This window comes from Rhizomucor pusillus (assembly GCF_041956525.1).
Source record: "Rhizomucor pusillus strain CBS 183.67 unplaced genomic scaffold VTP01scaffold_4, whole genome shotgun sequence".
Taxonomy (NCBI): Eukaryota; Fungi; Mucoromycota; class Mucoromycetes; order Mucorales; family Lichtheimiaceae; genus Rhizomucor; species Rhizomucor pusillus.
The window spans coordinates 466,090-482,275 of NW_027192146.1; the positions used below are offsets into that span (position 1 = coordinate 466,090).

Consider the following 16,186-nt stretch of genomic DNA (forward strand, 5'->3'; position numbering starts at 1 on the left):
TCTGAAGCAAGCTGAAGCTTGACTGAGAATATGTCGCAGTGCTCCTATACATATCTTATGATTTATTGGTTTGCGATATAGTAAAAACAGAGGAGTTAGATTGTCGTTTTTCAGCGAGTTTTCGCATGGTAGCATATGTGAATAAAAGTGGCAATAGATGGATGGTATAGATTTCCTGAATCTTAGATGAGAGCATCGCTGCGCTTGGTGAAGCGGATACGGGGGTTATTAGGCAGGGTGACGAGACCTCCATCGAGATAGTCGTCCAAGTTGGGATATTGCGGTTTGCCCTGAGCATCAAGGGCTGGCTCGATGACCGATTTGGCAATGATACGGATCAAGACGTTGTAAATCTCCACTTCCGCCTACGCAGGTCAAGAGATTAGTAAAGTCAACTGTTAGATAGTCATAATTCTACAAGTCTTACCAAGTGGATACCAGGGCAAATACGTCTGCCCCAGCCAAAGTTGTAATGATCACGATTTTCAATACGGGAATTGGCAGCAGCTGACATGGTTCGGATATTGTTCATGAAGCGTTCCGGAATAAACTTTCCAGGCTCGGGATACACATCGGGATTCAAGTGCATGCCTTGCATGTTGCTAACTAGGGTGGTGCCCTTTGGAATGTAGTATCCACGGACTACAACTATAAAGTAGAAGGAAAATAGCTTACGATTAGTAATAGATTCAATCCATGAAAAGTGTGCTATGTGGCGCTTACAATCTTCGGTAGCCTCATGCAGCAAGCCGAAAGGAGTTGTTGGTCGGTATCGCATGCATTCTTTTTGAACAGAGATGAAGTAGGGGAAGTTTTCTCGCTCTGCAAAGGTGGGGAGACGCTTGTGTGCAGAAATAAATGCATCCACCTCCTCACGCATCTTTGCCTGGACTTCGGGGTGATGGCACAAGATGGAGACAATCCAAGACAAAGTCACACCGATGGTATCCGCACCTGCGGCAATCAAGTCATCTATTGCAGAAAAACGATTTATTAGCTTATGCATTGCTGTGTTTACCTTATCTCGCTTACTGATTGTAATCAAGATGCCAGTGTCATCCAACTCATATTCCTCTTTCAGCTTGTACAAAGACTTGAGAAGACAATCCTTGTCACTTTCAAGCGCTTCCTTGATAAGGCGTTTGTATAAAGGATCACGCTCGTTCTTTATAAAGTTGCGCATATTTCGTTCCTTGCGAACCAAAAAGTCCATGATCGAAAGGATAGGCAAGAACGAGCTAACATCGTTTGCTACACCTGCAAATTTCATACCCTTATCGACAGCAGTGACGACTTCGAGGAAAAGAGGATCCTTCATTGAAGTGGCGCGCTTGCCAAGGATCGTTGTCAATACAACGTTCATGGCAGCTGCCTGGAAGTACTTGACCGGATAGAGGCCAGCGTTAGCAGCAGAGTCCTCTAGCAAGGTTTCAATAATGCTATCTGCTTCATAGTCAAGGATATCACTGAAACGGTCCACGTTTTTTGGTGCTAAAACGTCCAATGCGGCTGTACGAGTCTTCTTCCATCGTCTGCCGGGGTTAGGGAAAACCACGCCTCTGTTGTTAAACGCGCGACCAGACAGATTAGATCCAATAAAATTCTGCAATGAAAATAGTCCAAACGAACCTTTGGTTGACAGAGTAGATCTCATGGCTGAAGAGCTGCCAGGGGCGTCCGGAAGTAACGCTGCCATTGGTCACAAAAATCTCGTGAGCGAGATACGGGTCACTGATCATAACCCACTGCTTGACACCCATGTTGACGCGAATGATAGGGCCATATTCTTGGTTCCATTTTGTTATTTGATGACCGGGGAAATCACCAAGCGATAACAGATGACCTGTAAATTTTCAAAAAGTAAACAAGATATTGAGCTCTATCAAATGCAAAGTAGGGCATGTATACCAAAGTACGGAAGGGAGCCACTGGGTACAGGGATCTCCTTGAGACCGCGAGCCTCTGCCTCGCTCTTTCGGGACCGAGTGCTGTAAACAGCAAGAGTGGCGACGCCAACAGCAACGGCGACGCCAACAGCAGCGGCGACGGACAAGACCGAAAATCTTTGATCTTTAGTAAGATCTGCAGGAAGGCTGAAGGAGGGCATTGAAAAAGAAAAAGATACGGAAGGATTGGTCAGAGGTCAAAGGGATTCTAAAATGCGAGAACGAACTGGAAAGAGACACTTTTCTTTCGGAAACGGTCTTTCTTTTATATCATATTGGTATGACCATGTGTGAAATATATAGGGTACACAGACATTTCCAGTGGCTTCGAAGAAAAGTACAATTTTGCAACCTTACAGATCGTCAACGTTCAACTCAACTAGATTCCATATCAGAAGCAAGTTAGCTTTCAAAAGATTGCATTCAGAGGATCTCTTGCTCCTTTCTTGGCATGGGATTTACTCGCTTCAAGCACATCTTCTCGGCACTTTTCATAAGCCTGTCACCCAGCTACAAGATGTCCCACCAGGCCTGCTTCTGAGTTACACGAGTTGAGTCTTGTGTTACAATTATGGATTTTCATCTTCATTGCTATTGACATGTCCGTACAGCAGACTTTAAAAGCGCATCGTCTCGGCGTGCAAGCCTGGATAGCATGCAATTGCCCTGTATTTTATGTTGAAGTGTATTTGAAAAAAGTGGTCTGAAGGCTTCTCGCAACATTGTGAGACTTTAGAATTGCACGCAAAGTATTAGACTTTGTCGGGGCTCACGGTTTCAGTGACCCCGCCTACATGATTGACACGGGGCAGACCAATGTTTTTCTTTGGCAGCATGCACGGAATCTTTGGGACAAGCACGGGCCTCAGCAAAGGATTTGCTCCAAAACACGACTCTTCTCACGAGATGATTATTAGATGTAACTCTCGATGGTGTGACAAGTGTAAATATCCGACTACTTACCCAGCTTTACGTGCGTCTGCTCGTTATATGCTGTGCTCTCACAACATTGCTGCTGGTAACTCAGATTAATAATACGATATGCGTGTATGTCCTTAATCATGTTGCGGGTGAGTGTGCAAGTGACCACCCTAAAATAGTATATAAAACTGAGTAAGAAGTAGGTAGATAACCTCATTGAAAGTCTTTCCAAATCTTATGATACTTCTGCAATACATCACTATGGTCAGATCACTTTCTCCGCCATCCTATCGGCTGTCGGATCATCTTGTGAGTTAAGAATCCACTAAACAGAAACCAAAGTACATGATCTTCTTAAGATCTAAAACGCTCTAAGCGAGTATTACTTTATCTGAACAGTTCCTGCTCCAGTCAATTATCCTTCGATTGGTGTAAACTGAAACGTCAACGCTGTCTTTAGTAAGTGCTGTCGCGTTCGAGGCAAGTTTCTGGCTTCCAAGCCCCAACGCAAAGTCAGATCGACGAAGATGCTACAGAGTTTTGCTGCGCTTTTCAACATTTAGCATTCGAATCTTTTTCGCACAATAGAAACGTAAGCTTTGTAAGGCTTTTCTAGCGCGGCATTGCAGTTGATATCACCATATCTATACCAGTAGCAGCTCTCTGAATATATATGATCTGGTGATTCAAAAAATTACAGCTGTAAATCCCTCTCATCAGAAAAAAAAAAAGGTAATCAGTAGGACGGAAAGATATGATTACTAACCCAATGGTCGTCTTGGATACCTTGCACGCGTCTATCTATATGCTACGACCAGCAATTTATTTAAAGTAACAGTTTGCATCGAAACAGTTTCTGTTTAGGAGCGTCCCTTGGCGGATTTATGAACTTTTACAAACAAAAGAATATGTGCTCTTTTATTCAGCCATGAAGATAAAGTAAGTGCTAGATATATACTTTTTCCGTCTCCGTTTTCTTCCTTTTTTCACATCTGCAGCAAGCGAATCGAAAAGCTAACGAGTACTCAATCGTAAAATATGCCCATGGCGGCTAACGACGTAGACTTGAAGCACGACGCATCATCTATTGCAAAGGAAAGATACAATCTTGAATGCCACAACAGAAGCGGTGACATCTGCGATGGTGATAATGCTCATGATGCAAATACCGAAACTTCAAACAAATCGAGATGGTCATACGTTAAAGACTTCATCTTGAGCGGAGTGACTCCACTTGGACCACAGCGATGGCCAGTTGTGTTTACTTGGATAGTACTTGCCTTGGTCCTCGTAGTCTTTTCAGGAGAGCTGCTGTACAGCAAAGAAACGCTTGGTCAGATATATAAAAGATTTGCACTGTCGGCACTTTATGTTGACTAGCTATTGCAAGTGTAGGCGAATTTCTGGAGCTCGAACCTTTTAATTTCATGATCGGCCCCTCTATTCAGGTATAGACTGCCCTCATTATGTGTGCGGTTCAAAACAATGAAATCCAGATATAGACAAAAACGTTAATTTTTCATGTCACTTAGATCCTCGTACAATGCGGTGCTCGGTATACACCTTGCATGCGTAACACGACTTTTATGCCCCCAAATGAGCGATATGTCTGTCTCAATATGACGCATGATACGGCATTGCTGGCAGCTACAATGAACACGGATGCTGTGACACTCTTTGACACTGCGACTACAACCGCTTTGGAAGGTTGCTCTCTGGAGGACGTATGCGGCTTTGGTGGATTCTCCAATCCAAAGATACCAGATCAATCATTTCGATTTTTAACGCCTTTATTTGTACATACGGGCGTCTTCCACTGTGTTATCGACATCGCATTGCTCTTCCTAATTGGATCACGACTTGAACCTGCTTTTAATGGGCTGCGTATGACAGGTACATGATTATACCTGCTGTGTCTGGAAGCATGCATAAATATCTGATACTTGATACTCTTCCTACAAGTTATTTTCGTCACGTCGGGGCTATTTGGCAATATCTTTGGATCAGTATTCGCACTATCTACTGCACGTAGGATGATGATTACGGTATGGAGAAGTTTACTGTTCTTACTGACCATTGCCATTGCAAATTTAGCTTATTTGGGCTGCAGTCCCGGTCTGTTCGGAATGCTTGCATCGCTGTATGTCGATTTGGCTTATCGCTGGAGGCTCCTAACCGTACCTGTTCATCACTTGATCCGACTACTCATTATCACAGGTATATTACTAGATTGTAATAAGAAATAAATTAGATTTGCGTTGCTCATAAGCTTGATAGGAGCTAGCCTCATTGTCGGCCTCTTGCCCGGGTAATATTTCCAACCTTTATAGAGAGCAGCTCTTTTATTAACACCGTTGTCTTGGAACAGTGTCGATACATATGCAAATGTAGGGGGACTCCTATCCGGTATTCTTATCGGGCTTGTAGCCGTACCCGCAGAAACAACTAGCACTCGCAGATCTTTGTATGGTCTGTTGGTAGTCCGGACGCTGTCTTCCGGCCTTCTCGTTTCTTCGCTCGCATTGATGCTAAAAACGTTTTATGACGAAAACGATCTATAAATAAAATCTTCTTCAAGCGCTAAAATCCACTGTCATTGATTCTTTGGCCCTCCGTTTTCAAAAAAGTTCGCTGCAGAGACACTTTTCTTCGGCGGCTGCAGCGCTTTTGTAGTTCATATATTTGCTATTTTGCTCATAGTGAACTATGGCTAATTAATTTGTATGTTTTGAATGGAAGAGTGCATAACAGGACATGGGCTACAAAACTAATGTTCACTCTTGGAGTTTGGCAGATAGAACAGACACCAATCTGAGAATTGGGACTTGAAAAGTTTTGGATGTTCAGCAACTGACACAAGGAGGGTTCCACCACGATCTGCAGATAAAGAGTCCATGATCATTGGTGTCTTTGCATGACGCAAGTAGATCCAGCAGCTGTTTCAGATACTACATTGAATTCTACGATATGGATTGAGCATCCAAAACATTGTTTGGAGATAAAGCTTTAAACTCTTTTTACGGATCAACACTGTACTCTTAGAGTCGGTCCTTTCATTCTTAATCAAATCTTTTTACTTTCGAATAAATTTTCATTGCATCAAGCAGGCCCGGATAATGATATGAATTTAGGCAATGAATTGAGCCTGTATATTACGGCCATCACTAATCTTGTGGTGTGAAGCCTAACGATTTCGCTTCCACATTTTTGGTATTCCATCTGAATTCGGTTTCCATTGATCTCGAAAAATATACCTTTGTGTACCTGATAAAAGGGTCGCTTCATGGGGCTCAAGTCGATTAGATACGGATTCTACATCATTGAAATTGATTGTCCAAAGATTCCATACCGTGAAACAGTTTTGCATGCTCAGCTACTCGAAAACGTTTTGGAATATCTGCATATAGCCGTTTTGGCTCATTGTTTCTGATAGCAAAAATTTTATTGCCATGAGCATAAAATGGCATCCTTTTCTCTTCCTTCTCTTTCTCTCACAGAAATCAATGAAGACAATCAAGAAGGTAAGCTGGAATACTGCCCATTTTAATATACGGACTGACTCTTTGATGGTAGGATAAAGCATGCATATGAACATCTCTACATTGCTCTCTTCGCTTTACCGAGCTGAACCTTGATTTGATCAAGCGCTCTGGTATCTATGAACATCTCTCCATTGCTTCCTTTGCATATCAAGTCGCGCCTTGCTTTTAACATTGTTTCTGGCGCCTATGAATATCTGCACTGTTCTCTTTGTCCTATCAAATCGAGGTTTTCTTTCATCATCTGCTCTGATGCGATGTTCAGCCCTTTGTGCTCTCTCTCGGTTATCAAGTCGAGGTTTCCTTCCATCATGTCTCTGATGTCAATAGATCTCCTATGTTGTTCCCTTTTGCTTATGATTGTAATGATTTAATGACCATCAATGCAAACTCGGCGCCACCCCTCCCCAAATACGCTCACTGCTGACATATTTTGATTATACTTAACCAACACTTGCCCGTCCCACCAGCCGACACAGTGTTTGGATCCAGCTCCTGTAGCTAGGAATGACAATGCTAAAAAAGCTGGTCTCTGCAACCGTAATTAGGGATTCTGGATTTGACGTTATGGAGACTGAAACAGGAAATCCAACTTTAGGCTACGTAGAGTCATTCATGACTCGATAATCTTAGAGTCTTATTACTAATCTATCAGGAGTCTGGTTAATACCGTAATCAGTCGTAAAATACGAGCTTCAAGGAGACAGGAGTGGTGAACGCAGGTGACTGAATCTGTACTTCAATGCCCAGCTTCGATTTTAGTTGTTGAGCTTTATTCCGGGTCGATTCATAGGCGTCTTATGCTACCTTCATCGCTATTATCTGCATCAACGCTCAAGTCTTCAAGAGACAAGAGAAGTCAAGGTCACAGTACTAGTATGGGTATGAGTGTTAAGTTTTGGGTTACCTTTGGTTGCTCATGTCTACCGCGTAGGAGCTTCGAGTTCGCGCATTTCGCAGCAGCAGCACCAGCAGCAAGCGCTAGCAAATACGCGTCCTCACGAAGACGAAGATGGGATCAATCAATTAGATTCAGAAATATCTTCGGATTCTGAGGAAGAGGACGACAGCTTTCAGAAAACTGGATTGCCTGATAACCTGCCCGATCTAACTCGCAAAGTATGTTCTTGTAAGAGATCTTTTGCAGATTGGTTGAATCATGACCAAGTAGTATACGTAGCTTCAAAATCAACAAAGGAAAATGGCAAAATATCTCGAGAAACAAATCCTGTTGAATTTGAGTATACAGGAAACGAGCGACAAAATCGCACGTATCACTGGCGTTTCACTCGCACCGCAAAGCTCCAGCATAACGAGACCTCCAAAGTCAGTCAGCATAGTTCTCTTCATATTTTCAAGGAATTGTACTCAAACTTTTCGCTAAAGGCGCTCTATTTCCACTACTTCTATATTCCCTCCTGCAAAACGATCGATTCCAGCTGTGGGCATACAACGAGCCGATACTGAACATGCGGACAGGAAGCGAGAAAATAATACATCAGTGGCAAATACTCCAGTTCCAAAACAGACGGCCAGAAGAGCTGTAAGTGATATGATAAACCGCTGTTGGACTCTGTATAGTTAATGATCTGGTATTAGGGTGCCGGATTGCCGCTCGGCTCTCAACAAAGGCCAATTATTGTGTCAGAGTCTAGCAGCTCCGGGAAATCAGAAGCCTCCAGTCGTTCTACTAGATCCAATCTGAGTGCTTCCCGAGCTGCGGACGAACTTAGTGACGAATATTCTGCGAGTGGACACGGTCTAAAGTATTCGGACACAGTTGAAGTCTACCTCACAAGAAAACAGGATAATTTGGGCGCCGTTTTTGCGAAAAAGCCGAGAAATATCATGGCTAGTGTTTTGGATGACGGTTCCGACCTTGCAAACACATTGGTGGCAACGAGTATGGATGGGTAAGTTATGCGAAAGAAGGCCAAGACGTGATGATCTATTGACCATTGACTCTATATCAGATTTCAATTCTGGTAACTTCTGTCCTTTTCAGGAAATATCGAATCCCAAGCTAATATTTGATTTTCCTCTTTAACTCTTTGTCGGGTTTTCAGGAATACCAATACAAAGAGGTATGTGATATTGCAAAAGTATTAAAATATTTCATGATTCCAACCGTATAATAGGATCGTTCAGGCTTATTCCGGGGCTAAAATTTGGGGAGAAGAAGATGCTAGATTGGAGGATGCTATCTGGATCACACCTAATACGCTAGCACTTCTGCCATATTGCTCAAGGAGTGCAGCCCCAGATGAAGGACCAAGTCTCATGCTGGCTCACATTGACCATATCAATACAGTGAGTGAAGAGCAGAGTAATACTTATTTTGTAATATGCAAGCAAACTTTGTGCTTTTCTAGGCCGGAGCTACCGTTCGATTTCAATCTTTGCACAAGAATCCGCACGTCGCTAACATTGGCACGATCTGCCCTGTTCAGTTTGGTGGAAAGGGAGGAACTGGGATTGAACGTGTCAGCATGGTCACCGGTGGCGATGACAAACAAATTGTGAGTATTATGCAGTGTTCTTTCATTATTTGTCTTCTTTATTGACATTATACAAGTACCTTTGGGATCTGTTTCGAGACAGAAATAGCGGAAACTTTACACTCAGCAATACAACTAAGCTCGACATTGCTCACACGAACTATGTGCAAGCAATTCGTTACGACTCGAATCGCGATCTGCTTTATACTGGAGGAGCGGATAACAGGATGTTCATCTATGATATGGCCACCCAAACTTTACAAGCACAATCAAAATATCTACGAAGGGTAAGCCGAATAAAATTTTACTCGTGGGCTGATGGAGATGGTACTCAGCGTTGTCTCCTTTCTAGATTAACCATATCATTCGATCACCGAGCAACCCCAATCTCAACATGGTGGTGTAAGTTTTTTACTATCGAATAATTCGCTGCATTGTCTTAACCCGGATAATATTATTGCGTAGATTTGCAGACACAAAGGAACAGATGCATATTTACGACAGCCGGCTACAGAATTCCTGGGAGCATGCTGTTTTAAGGTTGGGATACCAAGAACCGGAGAATCTAAGCCGCTACGTGCAACCAGATTGGCATCAAGATGGCTACATGATAGCATGCGGATGTAGCAGCGACGTGAAAACATTATTCTGGCAAGTTACATAATCCATTGCTTCGTCAGGTCATACTTTTGACAAGAAGTATTGTTTGTTTTTAGGGATATTCGTTACAGAAAGGTTGAAACCGAACCACCTTTCCACATCCGAATGCCAGGAGAAAAGGCTGGCAAGATACTTCGCTCCTTATTTGTACCTAACAAGAGATGCATTGCTACCATTTCTTCCACCAGGGTATTGACCTGGACAGATTTTGATGTGCAAAGCGAAACACGAGTCCTTTAGCCTGTCTTTTCGGCTCGGTGACAATTTGCAAAATACTCTTGTACAGCTCATTATGCACCACTAGTGTATAGGATCTTATCGATATCTCATGATCATTAGTATCCATTATCGATTATGTCTCCAGCGAATAATAACAACATTTAACAGTCGCAATTTCTTGTAATCGAAGACCCGATAACGTGATGTGGATTTTGGTGGCACGACAGTAACAACCAGTCATGAGCGTCAAATACAGTATTCTACTCTTGCCTGATACAAGATCACACGTTGCAGCTAATACATTTTTGATAGGAGCGCACAGTTTCTTAGTCATGTGTAACTAGCTTGCATCGATGCAAAGATCACCGCGACGAGCTCGCAAGTATTTTCTGACTGTAGACTGTTGCTTTCTCGTTAGATCCATGCTATGTGACACAAATATTTCGATAAGCGGCGTTCGCGTAGTTTGCATGGAGAGCACAGACACGGCAAATCGGGGAGAAAGAGAGAGAAGTAAGGGCGAGTGAGAGCAGCAGAAACCGTGTTTAAATATGGCGGGTACCCGGGAGTAAACGATAGTGGGAAACAATTGCTTGCCTGGAATATTCCTTAGGATCCATACCCAAATTTGAAACAGTCTAAGGCCGAGTTAAGTGAGAATGAGTAGCGAGTACCCCACCGGTTCCGACCTGGGACGAGTGACTGTCAGTCTGAAAAAATTTTGTGTTCAGAAATTTTTTGTCCTGATTGGCAAAGATCCCACGACTTCTCGGTGAGTACCGTCTCGGTTACAAATACAGACCACGCCGAGGGTGAATTTTACCTTTTCCTTACCTTTTCCTCTTCCAATCTTTCCATTTTGCAACCCACTTTCTTCCACCACTAAGTGCATAATGACACGCTGGATGCAACTAGCCCTTTTTGCCATATCGGCTTTTCCATTTTTTGCACAAGCGCAAGGTATCTTCTGGACTATACACCCCTGTCTTGCCTTATTGATGCTGAACGATATTGGTCGTAGATCAAAGCGAGGCGGAAGCAGATGAATGTGTTGCCGAGCCTACCGAGGATTACAACATGCCATTTCGTGTTGGATCGCTTTTCATTATTCTCGTGACGAGCGCAGTAGGTAAGTTGTCAATTGTTTCCATTGTCGGTATTCTCGGACCAGCCCGCCTAACTTTGAATCACAGGCATGTTTACTCCCATTATTTTACATCGCATCCAACCATACAGTCAAGGAAGTATCCGTGATTGGTGCCTTACTATTGCAAAGTTTTGTAAGTATCCTGACTTACGAAATAGATTGAAATATGCAAAGCTGACTTTGATTCTCAAAAATAGTCGGTACCGGTGTTATTCTCGCTACTGCATTTGTGCATATGCTTCCCGAAGCACTCGAAAATTTCAGCAGCCCCTGTTTGACCGAGGGATGGCAATCGTATGGAGCTTTTGCTGGAATATTTTGCATGATATCATCATTTGCACTGCAGCTTCTTGAAATGGGTGCCGCAGCCCACCTACGATCTCTACACAAACATGACCAGACAAGCGAACACACTCAGACTGAAAAGTACCCTGATAATCTGGAAGCGGGTCACTGCCACAGTGCTGGTTTCCTCGAACAAGACCAGTCCCTCCACAGCATCGGCACTTTGATTCTCGAACTCGGTATCGTCATGCATTCAATTATCATTGGTATCGCCCTAGCAAACACCGGAAACGATGAATTTGTTACTCTGTTGATTGCTCTCGTGTTTCATCAGGTAAATTTCAGGTCACAAGCATGCCGATCCAACGAATTGCTAACATGTATATTTCCAATATACAGTTCTTTGAAGGTGTCGCACTTGGAACACGAGTCAATGATATGAACCACAAATCCTGGGTAAAGCCTGTCATACTCGGACTTTTGTTCGTCATCATGACACCTCTGGGTATCGCAATTGGTATCTGTATTCATTCTTCATACAACGGCAACTCGTATTCTGCTGTCCTATCTTCAGCAATTCTCGATTCCTTATCCGCCGGTATCTTGCTCTACAACGCTTACATCTCTCTCATGAGCGCCGAAGTCAACCACAGTCGTACCTTCCAACAATATTCATTTATCCGCAAACTCTCATGCTTCGCAGCCATGTATGTTGGTGCGGGATTAATGTCTCTGCTTGGTAAATGGGCATAGACAACACCGCAGCAATCTCTACTCTCTTGATTTCCATATTCCACTTTCCATTCATACCACTATATGCATGCGAGGTCATGCTCGGATTATGTATGTACTTTTGTATCCTTTTTGCTCCCTTCATGTTTATAGAAACTATAAGCTTTAAAAGGAAGTTATTATCTATATTTTATGATGGGTTCAAGTATATTGATATGTTACTATGTACATTTGCATGGTTCTCTATTGTTTCTTGTCAGCTTCAGCTGCGGCGATCAATGCCTTGACACGGCGTTCTAGTTCGAATAAATGGTCATCCCGAGCATCCGGAGCTATCTCCCGCAAGGCTTCCGCTAGATTTAACAAGTATTCTGCGTTCCATCCAGATGGACCTATCAACCCATGCATGCCAACTTTAAGTTTCTCTGTTTCATGGACCATGATTCGTCGAATAATTTACCGTAGGTCTCGAAGATCTGTTGCGCGATATCCTCCATAGGTGCTGGGCCAACATAGGCTTCGTTATCTGTTGTTGCAATATACACTAGTGCCTATACATGTTATTCTTGAGATTCGTATGATATCATTTTCTCAGTTATATTTTTCTTTTCCACTCACATTTTTCACTTCTGGTTCCTTATCGCTTTTGGTGCTAAACACGTCTACGGTGTGAACAGTATATCCATTCTACAGTACCGGGTAGAACGAGAATCATAAATAACTGTGGATCATGGTTTTCCATTTCTAGTCGAATATCCAAACCTTTTCTCGATGATCTAGATATGCTCTGGTCGCTTCTACGTCGTCAGATGGTATCTTGAAAGCTACGCCCCAGGTAACATCATCGTGTCCATGCTAATAATTAGTAAGCAGCCATTCTGATATTTTTCGATCACATGCTCTATTACCCAAATACTTACCACATCTTCTATGTTCTTCCATTCTTCTACAGGGATGAGTGTCACTACCCTTCCGGGTTTCTCAGGAGTGCCGCGATGGTCTTCACTGTGCTAACGACAGCGTAAGGAAGAAAGTCTCCAGAGTTGTTCATGACGGATCTTACCTGCCAAAATCGTCGCACATAATTCTTAATGTAGCCTACAACCCTACAATCCAAAGTAACACGCTTGAGAAGATTGCCTTGTCTCAAAAGGTGCTTTTCCTCTTTACCTTGATTCGTAAGAAATGGGCGGTTTCCAGATGAGCGAACCATAACCAAAGACCCAGATGCCTTCAACAGGAGCTTCCGAGGCAATCTGATCAATCTTTCGATGCTCTTCTTGAGTAGTTGCTGAAGGCATGTTGCGAATTCGAGCGAAAGCGTTAAGAAGAGGTTGTCAGGCGGGGGTTGGTCGCCAGGTCGCTGCTGAATTTGGCAACTCTTCACTGAAACTGATTCCATAACGTTTGCCATTTTCCTATGCCATCAGCCTTAATGCTTTATCATTTTAATGGTGTAAGTTTTTTATACTATAGGCGGTGCTTTTGCTTTATAAATGACGGTCTTGAAAATGATACTCGACAGCATCACTCAGGCAATAAAATCTTATATATAGTGCTAATTCCAAAACTGTCTATATACTATCTCTTCTAGCAATTTTATATACTTTAATTAAGGATATATTATAATATAAATTGTTTTTTACTTTCAAAATCCCACGGAAATGCAGTTTTTGCAAATTTTTTGATGTTTCATTACCGATGTATTTAAACTTAAAAAAGCAATTGCAACCAAGATCCTCTATGGTCCAGTGGCTAGGATCCCGGTCTTTCACACCGGTGGCCCGGGTTCGATTCCCGGTGGGGGAATTCGATACAGCATCTAACAAGAGTTGGATCGTTCTTTTTACCTTTTTGAAACAAAGGTTTGTTTTTGGGTTGGTAACAGGAACCAATTGAGTCGTTATTTTCAGCGACAAGGCCAATTTTTGAAGAATCACTATATGTGATCTGGTCGACGTACTCACATCGATATGATATATGGGTGATCACATATCTTTTTATTACCGAGAGTATTTGTGTTTTTCTAATTGTTGGTTTCATGACAACAATGGAATGACAAAGGGAATTACTACGCCCACTAGCAGGTACGCTCTGGTAAAAGTACAGTGCACGAGTTGGCATCGAAAAGATTTTCCTTCCGCTGAAGATGGATGAGTTTGTAAAGGTGCGATTTGCAACTTGTGATCACGCCTAAGGTTTAAGACTATTAGGCAGCGAACTCGTTACAATGGCTCTGATATAATAATAAGTATCAAAAGAGTGGACCGTGCCAATGCTTTTGATTTTTGTGCATTTAGTATTGTAGTAGGCATCGCAGTCATTGTGACAGGAAGCAAAGAGTGTAACAGGAATACCGAAAACACGATGCCGGAAACATTAAGCATCGTCGGTCAAAAAGCCAACAATATTTATAGAGCAAGTTAAAATGTACACAGCTAGCAGTAGGTATAATAATAATAATAATAATATAATTTATCAATAGCCAGCCATGATGGCTACACGAGCAAGTTCACGGATGCGTATTTCAACCATGGCTAATGTAGTTTTACGTTTTCTTGGGAGCTCTGTCAAAGGTTTCCCTAACAGCTTATCATTTTCATATTGTGACTCGTTGAAGAGCAATGCTCTTCCGGTCAAATATACTTTTTTTTTTACTGTGCAGTCTCCTCATCGACATTGACGTTAATATATATTTCTATTATTTTGCTCCATGGCCGTAAAGCCTTTGAGTACTGTTGGTTTTCCTTTTTCTTTTCCCAAACATCGTTTTTGTCAGATTTCTTGGGAAGGGCAGTGTCGCATGACCGAGGAAAAAACTTTGGATCTTGTCCTACCATTCCAACTTCACTCCTTTGCTCTTATATTTCAAAGCAAATGCATGGTTTTAATACAAGATTCTATTTCTTCAGCTTTCAAGGAATTCGTACGTACTCAGCGCATCTCTGCACGACGATTATGCGTCGACTTGCCATACAAGTGCACGGACTCCAGTCAATGATAATTCAAAGCGTCTGTATGTCGAAATGTTAATACAAGAAGATATAATAATTTACAATCATTGGCTTATCGCTTAATGCTCTTGAAAGACTCATTGCACTTTATGTCGTTTATTTGTACATCAAATCATAGCGAAAAGGTCATTCTTGGACCAAATGTCATACATGCTCGGTCTTGAGGACAAACATAGCGTTGATTTTGGCAGAGTGAGTATTCTCCAACTGTAATCTGTCTTATCGAGAGAATAAAAGAGCCATTGCATCAGCTACCAGAAAGAATATAACAATGACAGGTACGCGGATGGATTTTTGAGGCCAGTCAGCACATTCCGTTATTATGTTTGAAAAGCCTATAACACAGGCTTATAAGGAGAAATACAATCAATATGCATCCTAGAAGACACCAACGGTATATCCCCTTAGATCCAGGACGACGTAGCCATAGAACAGCGAAAATTCTTTCGTGTGCCGCGTGCAGGCAGCATTGGGCGCGGTCAATAAAAAGGAGGCACAGGAAAACTTGATCCAACTTTTGAAGCTCTTTCTAGAGCTTGAGAGAAAAAAGAGTTGAATAAAGAGAAGTAGTTATTATAGCTTATTTTCGTTGTTCGGTATGCGTCTACATTCTATGACATATTCTAGTCCGTTGACCGTTCTATTCTTGTCTTGGATGGAAATATTATGCAGTAACCATCTAAAGTGAACGCTATTAAATGCATCAAGTTATATTAGCAGCAACCGAGTTTTACCCAATATTTCCTGTAACGAGTTCTAATACCTCTGCATTTGTTTCCAATAGACTGTTGCTATGTCATTCTCAACGCTTTTGTAAACAGCTATGTCACAGTCAAACTCTCAGACGGATATTTAACGTCTTCCGCGACAGCAGTAAAAGTATATAGTTAGTTGCAAAGGCAGCAAAGCATCACTCTACCCGTGGTATGCATACTGAACCTGCGTTTTGCCAGGAAGGCTGCTCCGATAAAATAATAGTAACACCGTTGTGCTACGCATCTCACCATCATTCAATAAACAGTTGCATCCTCTTCTTCTATAATAATGCAGCGACGAGGTACTGAAAACTATCAAAAATTTCAACATACAATGCACAGTAAAGTATGATGATGGCAGTGGGACCATTGCAAATCTTACCAGATTTACTGACACTTACTCGTCAAGGGACCGAATTCTGGGAGCAGCAGGGATCGTTTTAGACTCCGTGACGCACCTTACGAGGAAC

General features: G+C 42.3%; 5 protein-coding genes and 1 non-coding gene across 6 annotated transcripts; 4 read left to right on the top strand and 2 right to left on the bottom strand.

The window, feature by feature from the left end:
• Positions 1-182: 182 nt before the first annotated feature.
• On the bottom strand, positions 183-2,107 carry VTP01DRAFT_7488 (uncharacterized protein; the record flags this gene model as incomplete). Its single annotated transcript, XM_069386505.1, has 6 exons — positions 183-365; positions 428-648; positions 724-972; positions 1,033-1,559; positions 1,630-1,843; positions 1,909-2,107. The coding sequence occupies 6 exons, from the start codon at positions 2,105-2,107 to the stop codon at positions 183-185; spliced, it is 1,593 nt and encodes a 530-aa protein (XP_069241954.1).
• A 1,798-nt stretch (positions 2,108-3,905) lies between these two features.
• VTP01DRAFT_7489 (uncharacterized protein) lies at positions 3,906-5,428 on the top strand (the record flags this gene model as incomplete). The annotated part of the gene is made up of 7 exons (XM_069386506.1): positions 3,906-4,200; positions 4,263-4,315; positions 4,400-4,760; positions 4,830-4,895; positions 4,962-5,084; positions 5,145-5,175; positions 5,236-5,428. The coding sequence occupies 7 exons, from the start codon at positions 3,906-3,908 to the stop codon at positions 5,426-5,428; spliced, it is 1,122 nt and encodes a 373-aa protein (XP_069241955.1).
• A 1,778-nt stretch (positions 5,429-7,206) lies between these two features.
• On the top strand, positions 7,207-9,804 carry VTP01DRAFT_7490 (uncharacterized protein; the record flags this gene model as incomplete). Its single annotated transcript, XM_069386508.1, has 13 exons — positions 7,207-7,288; positions 7,341-7,525; positions 7,587-7,732; positions 7,793-7,949; positions 8,006-8,319; positions 8,380-8,391; positions 8,473-8,490; positions 8,545-8,716; positions 8,779-8,925; positions 8,982-9,191; positions 9,257-9,306; positions 9,370-9,555; positions 9,621-9,804. The coding sequence occupies 13 exons, from the start codon at positions 7,207-7,209 to the stop codon at positions 9,802-9,804; spliced, it is 1,863 nt and encodes a 620-aa protein (XP_069241956.1).
• An 872-nt stretch (positions 9,805-10,676) lies between these two features.
• Positions 10,677-11,968, top strand: VTP01DRAFT_7491 (uncharacterized protein; the record flags this gene model as incomplete). Its single annotated transcript, XM_069386509.1, has 5 exons — positions 10,677-10,743; positions 10,805-10,912; positions 10,977-11,063; positions 11,128-11,549; positions 11,615-11,968. The coding sequence occupies 5 exons, from the start codon at positions 10,677-10,679 to the stop codon at positions 11,966-11,968; spliced, it is 1,038 nt and encodes a 345-aa protein (XP_069241957.1).
• Positions 11,969-12,190: 222 nt separating this feature from the next.
• On the bottom strand, positions 12,191-13,248 carry VTP01DRAFT_7492 (uncharacterized protein; the record flags this gene model as incomplete). The annotated part of the gene is made up of 7 exons (XM_069386510.1): positions 12,191-12,339; positions 12,408-12,498; positions 12,566-12,634; positions 12,710-12,802; positions 12,868-12,957; positions 13,011-13,053; positions 13,118-13,248. The coding sequence occupies 7 exons, from the start codon at positions 13,246-13,248 to the stop codon at positions 12,191-12,193; spliced, it is 666 nt and encodes a 221-aa protein (XP_069241958.1).
• A 436-nt stretch (positions 13,249-13,684) lies between these two features.
• Positions 13,685-13,756, top strand: VTP01DRAFT_t23. The gene has a single exon. It is a non-coding gene; the product is annotated as a tRNA-Glu (tRNA).
• The last annotated feature ends 2,430 nt before the right edge of the window (positions 13,757-16,186 follow it).